Source organism: Pipistrellus hanaki (genome assembly GCF_964339955.1).
Source record: "Pipistrellus hanaki genome assembly, chromosome: 14".
NCBI classification, from domain to species: Eukaryota; Metazoa; Chordata; class Mammalia; order Chiroptera; family Vespertilionidae; genus Pipistrellus; species Pipistrellus hanaki.
The window spans coordinates 18572299-18583906 of NC_140516.1; the positions used below are offsets into that span (position 1 = coordinate 18572299).

At 42.9% G+C, this 11608-nt stretch overlaps 1 protein-coding gene and 1 long non-coding RNA gene across 2 annotated transcripts in view; one reads left to right on the plus strand and one right to left on the minus strand.

Annotated features, from left to right (window-relative positions):
* LOC311632596 overlaps positions 1–407 on the minus strand; it is a 43868-nt gene extending 43461 nt beyond the window's left edge. Inside the window, exon 1 of the long non-coding RNA XR_014796811.1 lies at positions 269–407. This is a non-coding gene — a long non-coding RNA (uncharacterized lncRNA). The remainder of the gene's footprint in view (positions 1–268) is intronic.
* Positions 408–449: 42 nt separating this feature from the next.
* ATOH7 (atonal bHLH transcription factor 7) lies at positions 450–2579 on the plus strand. Its single transcript, XM_084904308.1, has one exon. It carries the CDS (start codon positions 505–507, stop codon positions 1033–1035), a length of 531 nt encoding a protein of 176 aa, XP_084760434.1. The 5' UTR covers positions 450–504; the 3' UTR covers positions 1036–2579.
* Positions 2580–11608: the final 9029 nt, after the last annotated feature.

The following is an 11608-nucleotide window of genomic DNA, read 5'->3' on the forward strand; positions in this document are numbered from 1 at the left end:
TAGGAAGGTGCTGAGATGGAAGCCGAGGGACGCCCGCCCACCTGCCACCACCTGTTCCCTCCTCGGCCTCCGCTATAAATGCTCTTCCCTCCAAGATGCAGCAGCATCCCTCCTCCCGCGGCGTCTGCGGAGGAGGCGCTCCCTCCCCGGCTGAGCTCCCACCGGCCGGGAAAGGGGCTCGGGCTTCCCCGGGGACTGGAAAAGCCTCCCCGCACTCCGTTCTGCCCCGGGAAGTTCTGCCCCGGGAAGCCTCCCTTCTCTTGTCCACCTTCTCGCCGGGAACATGACTTTCTCCTCGGCCTCGGCGTGTCCCCTCACTCCGGGCGAGTGAAGAGACGGACCTCCGGCCGGCCGCCTACCCTCCGGGAGCGCAGGAGGCGGCGCCCGCGCCTCCCGCCGGGAACTCCGATTCCACGCGAGTTGCTGCCGCGGGTGTGTCACTTACTCGCCAGGAGGAGCCGCTGCACAGACCAGCCCGCGCGCGCCCGCTCCGTCCCGCGGGGGATGAAGTCCTGCAAGCCCGGCCTCCCCGCGGCCGGGGCGCGCGCCCGGCCCCCCTGCGCCGCCGGCGGCGCCGAGTGCGCGTGCGCCGGGCGCCCGGAGAGCGTGTGCGCGTGCGTCGGCGCCGGGGCCGGGCGGCCGGAGAGCGCGTGCGCGGGGGCCGGGCGGCCGGAGAGCGCGGCGCGCCGGCGGCTGGCGGCCAACGCGCGCGAGCGGCGCCGCATGCAGGGGCTGAACACGGCCTTCGACCGGCTGCGCCGCGTGGTGCCGCAGTGGGGCCAGGACAAGAAGCTGTCCAAGTACGAGACGCTGCAGATGGCGCTGAGCTACATCATGGCCCTGACCCGCATCCTGGCGGAGGCCGAGCGCTTCGGCGCCGAGCGGGACTGGGTGCACCTCCACTGCGAGCCCCTGGGCCGCGGCGACCCCTTCCTCCCGTTCGCGGGCGCCAAGCTGCCGCCGCCGGGCGAGGGCGAGCCCTACGGGCAGCGGCTCTTCGGCTTCCAGCCCGAGCCCTTCCAGATGGCCAGCTAGGGCGCGCCGCCCCGCCGCCGGGGGTGCTGGCCCCGGATCGAGCCCCGGAGCCCGCCCCCCCTTCCCCTTTCACCAGAATCCGCAGGGCCTTTTGGTGACCAAGGATGCATTTTGAGCATAAAAATGAGCCAACGTTCAGGTTTACCTGATTTTGCATCCCTAGGCGATGGACACGGTGATTTGTCTCCCCCCCACCCTTCTTACCAGTATTTTGCAGATGTCATAGATGGATCTTGTGAATGGTTTTGATTGCTGTGAAAATAATTTCCCTCCTCCTCCCCCCCCCCCTTTTTTTTTTTTTGACTACTCGGAGGGAAAACCATCTAAAGTAAAAAAATAGAAGTAGGCTATCCTGCAGCGTTAGTCCTCGGAGAAAGGATCACTTCCTTACACTTTGTAAGTTTGTACTGTGCGGGTGAAGTTACAGTATCCGTTCCTTGCATATGCTGAACACACAGCTACCTTCCTGTCGTGTAAATGCCTTTTGCTTAGGGCGTCGTGTGCGCATGCATGAAGTAGACTCTTTCCCCCTCCCCCCCCAGAGTACATGGCTGTGAATGTTCTGTATTTTTAAAAACTGTGTATACATGATTATAATACAGATTTTGTAAAATATGGATAAAAACGTGGGTCTGTTCTTCGTGCCAGGTGCCCTGCTAGTTCCCTGATGGCACTAAAGGCCTAATTGGGGGTAATGATACTGAGTGCTTCCCTGAGCAAAGATGTGGAGTATTTAAATCTAATCACACCAATGGTAAATGTGCTCTTTTGTAATACTTCCTTAAAAAAAAAAAAAAAAAAAAGGCAAACTGAGGCTAGTACACATAATTCATGTGAAAGTTTTCGCTGTAATCTTGAAAATAGAGATTTTTCATGTTTTTTTATTGATTAATTAAAATAATATTTAGCTTTAAGTAACTATACAGTTCCTCAATATTTTGTTTTCCATATTAAGCCCATTACTATTAACTCCTTACAAATACCCCAATATATATACATTGTTCCTGTTTGTTCATACACACACACACACACACACACACACACACATATATATATATATATATATATATATATATATATATACATACATACAAACTGTCACTGAGAGGAATTTTAAAAATGTTCTTTTTGGAAGTAATTTCCTTTAATCAGCACAAGTTGATCAATAAGAGCTTCACTACCATGAAGGCTAATCAAGATGTGAACAAAAGAATACACATGGCATTTGTTTGAGTTACTTTTATAAATTTGCTTACCCATTACCAAACCTTAATGTAAAGAGGGACGTTGTAGTCAACAGCACCGAATGCATTTGGGAGAATGTCCTGCTAATAATTAGAGTAAGGAGGATTCTTAAGTTACCTTTGGACCTTGTCACAAGTCACAAAAAACGAGACCCCCTAAACCCTTGGTATGGATTCCAACGCCTAACACCAGATACAACCCTCAATTTGCAAAGTATCTACAGAGAGTCTTTGTTAAAATGTTTACATTCTTAGTTATGCTAATTATCAAAATCCATTTGGTTGGTAAGGAATGTGTCTTCCCCAGCACTTAAATTTAAATTTACACAATCACAAGTGTATCCCTAGAAATCCATTGAGAGACTAACTATAAATTTCCCTTCTGATGTCTGGTAGGAAGAAATGGAAGAGGGTTGAGGACTTTGCTTTTGAACTGCAAATTAGAGAGTAAAATGTTTAGCCTCAACAGCTCTTCGAAGACACTACTGTCCAACAGGCAACGCAGTTCTGGGAATGAGGATGCCAGGGCCCTTTTCTGGTCACACTCCACTCTCAGTGGACTAATGACAAGGCTCTGAGCATCTGCTGCCTCACTGTGTGGGACCAATAGCTTAATTATTTAGACTTAGAAGCCTTCATCAATAACCCCAGTAAAAAAAAATATATATATATATATATATATATATATATATATATATATATATATATATATATATATTGTGTTCACATTCCCCTGCCGGGACTGAATAAATATCTTGTAAAAGAGACCTCAGCTATAAACAATAAATATTTCTTTTATGGTTATTAACTTAACAGCTGTTTCTTAATGAAATTGAACAACTTAATTAAAATGATGGGATTCTATTCCAATGCCTCTCCTTCCCCCAAAGGAATGAGAATGTTTCTGTTCAATACCATGCCTTCAGCTGCCTGTTTCTATGCTCTGAGGTGAGGCCTGGGCACAGATATTTTTTAAATGCTCCCCAGGTGATGTTAATGGGCTCAGGATTGAGAACCAGTTAATTACACCGTACCTGCTATGACACCGTTAACCTCACCACCATTCTTTCTTTGTATTTGTAAATGTTAAAAAGGGTTAGGCTTTCTCAACAGCCAATGCAGCCAGTTCCTAAGATGATGAGGTGCCCTTTATGTAATGAAGATCTAAAATTGCTGCTAGATATGAGCCAGATAGCCCTTGTTTGGGTTGTGGTTAAGAGAGCTGCAGGTTTCAACAATGAAGGCCCAGTTCACTTGAATTATACCATCTTACAGTAAAAGTGACGTGCTGCCCAGCCGCTTGGCTCAGTGGCTGAGCGTCAACCCATAAACTAAGAGGCCACAGTGTGATTCCCTGTCAGGGAACATGCCCGGGATTTCGGGCTCAATCCCCAGTAGGGAGTTTGCAGGAGGCAGCCGATAGATATCTCTCATCAGTGTTTCTCTCTTTCTTAAATCAGTAAAAACACATTAAAAAGAAAGTGAAGTGCTGTTTTTGGACTGAATTTGGCTAGACTCTGCTCTATGTTTTCTTTGGGTCCCACTAAAGATAGCTCTTTTTACTACCGAGGAGGTGAAGGAAATTTCAAAGTGCATGTAAGACCATAAACATATGACCTATCTTCTCAGAACGTATACCCTTCTCTCTGGTCATGAATGCACTATGAATACAAGCTCCAACAACCATTTCGTTACATTAACACGGGCGTTTGGTTTGCTATTTCATAATGAATACCTGAGCTGAGAGAAAACCCCTGACAGCAAGAACTTACCCATCTCACACTCTTAAGTCAGGGAACAAAAACAAAACAAACCCAACAATTAATTGAGAATAAATAACGTTTTATTTAATGAACACAGAAACTGTCCATCACATCCTCTAAACTGCTTTTTAAAACATCCATTAAACAACTTTTTAAATTCTTAATGTTCTTTTTTCTAGTTACAAAGTTCCCAAACAAAATACAACCCTCAACAAATCTTTAAGATAAGCATGACTAGAAAACAGCAACGGGTGTCATGGAGATGACGTGGTCTCCTGGAACACGGTTCCATATAGCTTCTGAACAAAGACACAGTTGATGCTCACCAACGTTTTGGCTTAAGCCATCAGTTCCACAGACTATCTAGCATGCCTGATGCAAAGGAACAGGAATAAAAGCCAACGGTTTTCTAGCAATAAAAGCAACATATACAGTTTATGTAACTCACTCTTGACTACTACATTTCAAAGTGACTCCTATCATGATTTTTCCATTAGGATTTCAATAACCAAAAAGTACCTTTGAAAATAAGCAGACTCAAGCTTCCTAAGATGGAAGCACACTATATATGTGAGCTTTCTGGGGCCTTGGGTGTTTTCAAGGGGAAAGAACTCATGCAGGAAGAGAAAGGAGAAGTGTAAGAGGAATCACTTGTTCTGATTGGATTAGGTTGGCTATGGATGCTCCACGACTCCTTACTTGGTGTGTGTGTGTGTGTGTGTGTGTGTGTGTGTGTGTGTACATGCGAATACATTCCTATGGCAGGAATACATCCTCTGACAGTCCTTATGACTGAAATGAATCACCTGGGTTAAATTCAGACTTGATGTAACTGTGAATGGGAAAACAGAGACTGAAATATATGCTCGTTTTGAGGGTCCATATCTACCTGTTATTCTAACGCTGATCCCTTTCACTGTAGGCCGCTGACATGCTAGCATGGAACATTTCTTCACTGTATGATGGCGCTGTCTGAGTGCTTAAGCCACAAAAGAACACAGGAACGCATTTGCTATTTCTCTGTGCACTGCAAAGTCATTTTCCCCCCACTAGCTTCAACCATAGACACAAGAACCAGAGTTCCCTTTGGCTATTCTTGCTCATGCCACAATAAATTTCCCCGGAATCTGCCTGCAGAAAGCAGATAGGATAGTTCCTGAATTAATTTTTTTCCATATATTTTTTTTTAACTATACCATCTTTGGAGGAAGATTTTGCCATTATGTATTATCCTGTTAAGACAAAATAAAGTAGTGAGGCAGGAAAGAAATGTGAACCTTTAAAAAACAAATTAACTACTTACTTGGAAAAAATATTTTTAACATTTCCCTTGGAATTAAAAGAAAAACAAACTGCTACTACTTTTTATAGGGTCTCTAAAATAAACTCTTCATAAATATCTATTTATCCTATCCTTCATCCTGGGAAAGATTCAAGTATTTTGCTTATTTTATAGATAAACAGAGACCCCACAGTTACAGGAAAATTGAAAAACATGTCTGAAATTTATAGGAATTATTAAAATCCTAATGCTATTAAATATTTTACAGATTTTTATCTTGACAGGGGGGTAATGAAGAGAGAAGGGTCTATCAAGAAACTTAGTGCTAAGGGTTGAAAAAAGTAAGTGAAAATTCATCAGAAAAGAAGATAAGGTATCTGAAATCAAAATACTAAAAAAATATTTCATTTACTGCCGAAACCGGTTTGGCTCGGTGGTAGAGCCAAAGGTCCCGGGTTCGATTCCGGTCAAGGGCATGTACATTGGTTGTGGGCACATCCCCGGTAGGGGGTGTGCAAGAGGCAGCTAGCTGGTCGATGTTTCTCTCTCATCGATGTTTCTAGCTCTCTATCTCTCTCTCTTCCTCTCTGTAAAAAAAAAAAAAAAATCAATAAAATATATTTTAAAAAATATTTCATTTACCAATGTGCATTAAAAATATAGTTGCATTCAAATTATGTCATTTGAATTGCAGGGTTTTAACTCTCCTTCAAATACACAGTAAAACCATCTATACTGTGCACACATACAAATTTAGTAATCTTTTGTGCAACTGATTATGGTAATGACTTCTGTAGTCAATACTAGTGCATAGATAACTGCCTTCTTAAACCACTAACTGGGAAAATGACAAGAACCTGCCTCTCGTTTGCAGATAACTCACTGAATCTGTGAAGAAATATCAAATTCCTTGGGATTTTGGATCATTGAGCAATTCCCTTTTCCCACATAAAAATAATTCATATTTCTTGTGGGAATTAGAACACCTAGCATTGTGACAAAACTGTACTTGTGTGTCCATTAATCTCCAATATAAACTTGTCTCAAAAGTCTCACTTTTTAAAGTGTCTGCTTTCAGGAAGTAGAATACATTTTAACCGTAGATTGCTAATGGACATTCACTGAGAAGTCTATTGAATCTACTGGGTATTTGAGAAAGACCAAAACTCAGTTATCTTTCTGTTGCTCTAGAGTAGGGGTGTCGAACTCAATCAGAGAAGGGGCCAAAATCTAAAATCCAGCCTAAATCGCGGGCCGAATGGTTTACTGAACAGTCATAAACTGACAATGTCATAAACTGACAGCGGAGTGCAGTGATGACAGCGCGGTGCGGGCCACATTGCAAGGCCTGGCGGGCTGGATTTGGCCCGCGGGCCTTGTGTTTGACACATGTGCTCTAGAGATATTTAAGCAGGTTATAATTTATGTAGTAATTTATATAATTTAAAAAAAATCCTTTTTAAAGTCTTAAATACCTTTGTACAGTAAAAAAGTCTGTTCTATTATAATAAAAAAAGTAATTTTTAAACTTGAACAATAGAACTGTTTCCTGCATTTGAAAGGAAAAATGTACACTTATTTAAATTCAGCCTTAAAATATTTTCAAGTAATGTTAACACATTTTAATTTTTATCATTAGGGAAACATTTTCTATTCACTTATATATTAAAATCTTCTGGCAAATTAGTGTTTATACGCCTCTGTAGTACAGAAGACATTTTCTTTGTGCTTACTCTTAACTTTATGGCACAATTCTCAGAGGATTGAAAAGTGTATTCTTCCTCTACTTCTTGCATTTCAAGGCTATCATTGCTCTTTGGAGTTTGATGTGGCCATTACTTACACTTTAACAAAAGGCAGTGTGTTTATGGTTCTATAATACCAAGTATGCTAACTAATATGTCATTAGGCATATTAGTTAGCATACTAACTAATAAGAGGCAAACATATTTTTAAACAAATATGCACATTTTTGCACCACACAGATTTTTAAAAATATAATATTAGCAACTTTCTTTTAGCATATTGATGACCACTGCATTGTCAAGGTTTAGAAGATGCTTGGCATTCTTTAAGCAAAGCTTTAGTAATTAACTTTTTGAAATATTGATCCACTGAAGAAAAAACAATTAATGGTGTAAAGGAGTTCAACAAACTCTACTGCAATCTAAGTGACTGTACAACTTACTGGTAAGGCACATTGATTTTCAACCCAACCATCATCAGAAATACTTTGAGGCCAGGTTAACCAGGGACCCTGTAAGGGACCGTGAATAAAAGTCATGACAAGTAACTTGGTCTTTTAGTTAATGATCGATTTATAGTCCACATACAAACAGACGCAGGCTAGGATCTCAGCGTGGAAGGCACTTTGGGATTGTGGGGAGGCGGAGGTCCGGAGGAAGCTGCTGTGATCAACAAGGACAATATGGGGGGTCTGACCCAGTCAGTTTTCTAGACCTCCTCTCATGGCCTGTTTTTTGTTTGTTTGTTTGTTGTTGTTGTTGTTGTTGTTGTTGTACTTTGTTGGCAATTCTATCAATGAGTTGCTGATGGGAGTAAGAAAGCAACTGCTTTTAGAAATGCAGCGCCTCTGAGAAGTGAAAGGACTCTCAGGCATTCAGAATTCGTTCAATTGCACTGCTCCCTTCTGAACATCAAGCCAAGATGCATGGAACTGGAGTTAGGCCATTTTGGATCATGAAGCATGCTGACATGCTGACAGGGAAGGGGTGAGATGGGAAGGGTTAGAGCAGGGGGTTATAGGACATGGGGTATAGGGCATCTGGGGAGAAAAACACAGGAGGGGAATACATACAGAAAGGACCCTAGACATTCGTTAGCTCTGACACATCATAGACACAAAAAAGGGAGGAGGAAGTCTTTCATCTCCTTATTGGCTGCTTTACCTGGATCCTATTGTTGGATCATCACCCAATCAGGCGTAGTACATTTTGTAACTCAGTCATGAATTAAATGGGTGTTGCTGGGTTCACTTGGGAATATTGTATTGGGTGATATGTGTGTAAGAAATTTTGTTCTGAGTTTTAAACTACCAATTTACAAGTGAACATTTAGAAGGCAACCTATGCACCATTTGAGAATTATCCAAATTAACCCATCCTTACGAAAGTCAGCTTTTATTCCTCTGGGAGTTACCCTCCATGGTATGTGTGATTCAGGGCTACAGCGCTACCACTTCTAGTCTCTTCACCATTTAATTTCTCATTGGCTGCCTCCAAAAGCTAAGAAAGGAATAAAAAGAGAAGAATGCATTGAAACCAGTTCCACTATGTGGCAATTCTGATTAAAACCTTACTTTGGTGTCGAAACTGGTTTGGCTCAGTGGATAGAGCGTCAGCCTGCAGACTAAAAGGTCCCAGGTTCAATTCCTGTCAAGGGCATGCACCTTAGTTGCGGGCACATCCCCAGTAGGGGGTATGCAGGAGGCAGCTGATTGTGTTTCTCTCTCATTGATGTTTCTAACTCTCTATCCCTCTCTCTTCCTCTCTGTAAAAAATCAATAAAATATATTAAAAACAAAACAAAAAAAACCCCTTACTTTGGTGCAGGGCACTATGTTTCAAAAAGACGGCGTGGTTTTAATGGCCCATTTTCTTTCTCACCGGTCTCCATGTCCATGACTGCATTATAAAAATCCCTCCGTTCTTTGGAGAGAAAGGTGCTTACGGGAGCTGCACAGCTTTTTGAAACGAAGGGCTGGATGCATTGCACCAACTTTCACTGGTCCATTTTTGCACGTTTTTGAGGTTCTTCTGGGGTTTCATGAACGATACATGTCTAATGAACAGTGGACAAAATAGTAGGGTCTAACGGCACCAAAGGGCGTGTTTATTTCTACTTTCCAGGCAGGCCCTGCATGGGCAACGAGGGGGAGTGCGTCCCTCACCGACGCCAAGCGGACGGCTTTATGGCACCGGCATCCCTCTGGGCCTTTCTGGGTAAGCTCTGACGTGACCTTCCTGAACCTTGGCTTCTTGTTCTTATTGGAATCACCTGGGAAGCTTTAATGATACTGATGCCTTTTAGGCCACAGCTTCCTGATTTGGAATTGTGACCTGGGCACCGGGATTTTTAAAAGCTCCCCAGGAGATCCTGATGGGCAGCCAAGGTGAAGAACCACTCCTCTACACTCAGTTCACTTTATATTAGAAACATATTGGTTTACATAGAATTTGGAAAGTTCAATTTAGGTCAATAAATATTTATTGAGTACCTACTCATACAAGGTACACAGCAGACTTTTGACACAGCCCATACCAACAGGAAGCTAAAATCTAGTATAGGAAAGACTGGGCTAGAGCAGGGGGAGGGGGCAGGCAGCTAGAGAGAGGCTGTGCTTTACATAAAATACTATACAAAGTGCTCTTCTTCCATCGAAGACATTTGCTGTGAGATTTCAAAGAAAAATGGAGCTGGCCCTAACTGGTTTGGCTCAGTGGATAGAGCATAGGACTGCGGACTGAGGGGTCCCAGGTTCGATTCCGGTCAAGGGCATTTACATTGGTTGTGGGCACATCCCCTATGGGAGGTGTGCAGGAGGCAGCTGATCGATGTTTCTCTCTCATCGATATTTCTAACTCTCTATCCCTCTCCCTTCCTCTGGGTGAAAAATCAACAAAATATGTTTGAAAAGAAAATAGAACTGCGTTCGGTTGGGGTCTGGGGAGTCAGAAGACATTTCACAGAGGCAGTGGTCTCTGACATGGCTCTTCAGGAGCAGGGAAGATGTCCCTAGGTATAGACAGGGAGAGAGGCTTCCAGGCCGAGGTGAAAGGGAGGCCTGTGGCTGGAGAACAGGGGCCTGCGTTGTGTGTGCTGCCCCCTAGGGGGGGGGGGGGTTTCTGAGTGACAGGTGAAGAGCGTTGGGATCATATTGGAGCAAGCCTTGAATGCCCTAGGGCGGAACAGTTGGCACCGGAGTGAGCTCCAGAGAGCCACTGGGGGTTTGAAATTGGGGAATAATATGACCAGAGTAGTACTTTGGGAAGAATGAGCTGATGCTGAGATTTGGGCTGGATTTGAGTGGGGGAGAAACAACAGGGTTAGAGGCCAAAAGGCCACTTAGAAGCATTTTATCATGATTGAGGGAAACTAATAAAGTCACAAAGTCACAAAGGTGACTGCAGGGGGATAGTAAGAAAGGGCAGATTGTTAAAAAAAAAGTTTTAGAATTAGCAGGACTTATCAATTGATTGGATAGAGGAAACAGAAAAATAATTTGGATCTTTTTACTTGGATGACTAGGTGCATTAATAGAAATTATTAAACTAGGTTGAAGAATCATTTATGAAAGGGAGGATGATGGGATCTGCTGAATATGTTGAGTTCAAACGTATCCAGGAGAACTACAACTTCTTATATAAGTATTCCTCATTGAAATTGAATTCTCATAGAATTCTCAAAGCAGGGCACCAATTTATTCAACTCAGTGGTTCTCAGCAAAGGGGGATTCTGCATCTCAGAACGTAAGGCAATGTACAGAGATGGTTTGAGTGGCCACAACCTCAGAAGGGGCTGCTACGCTACCGGCATTTAGTGGGTAGAGGCCAGGGATGCTAATAAGCATCCCCACGTACACAGGACAGTTCCCCCAAACAAAGAATCATCCAGCCCCAAATGTCAATAATGCTGACCTTGAGAAACCCTGCTTTACATAATCCAATAGCTCAATTTCAAGTGTGTGTGTGTGTGTGTGTGTGTGTGTGTGTGTGTGTCTTATATTTTAGGCTACACAGTGCCATCTAATGGTCAAATATAATATTTATCCCAGCTCTGGAACACCAAAAGGCAGCACATTTCAAAAAAATATTCAGAAAGCTAGGACAAATAAAGATGAAAACTTCCTCCCGTGGGAGAACTGTCTAGGGTTTACAGAAATGTGATGGGGAGGTTGGGTGTGCAACTGTGAGGGAGCCATCCTGGAGTTAGAAAGTTACAGGAGATTTCATAATAGACGCCAGTAGGGAAATAGAATGTCTTACAGGATGCATTCTACACGAAATGCATGCTATTTTATTACAGTTGCCCATATTGTTAGCAATGTTTCTGTATACATGAAAAAGGAAACAAAATCTAATAATTCTGCTAAATAATTGACCGAAATCTTGATTTCAGTCATGAAAAGATAGGACGAGAACTAGAAACTTCTATTTGAACATATATACACATACACATACACATACATACACATACACATATACATATACATATATGTGTTGTGTGTGTGTATATATATATATATATATATATATATCCCCAAG

Excerpts from the sequence above, each read along its gene's own strand:
- ATOH7 (XM_084904308.1), top strand. The coding sequence starts at position 505 with ATGAAGTCCTGCAAGCCCGGCCTCCCCGCGGCCGGGGCGCGCGCCCGG.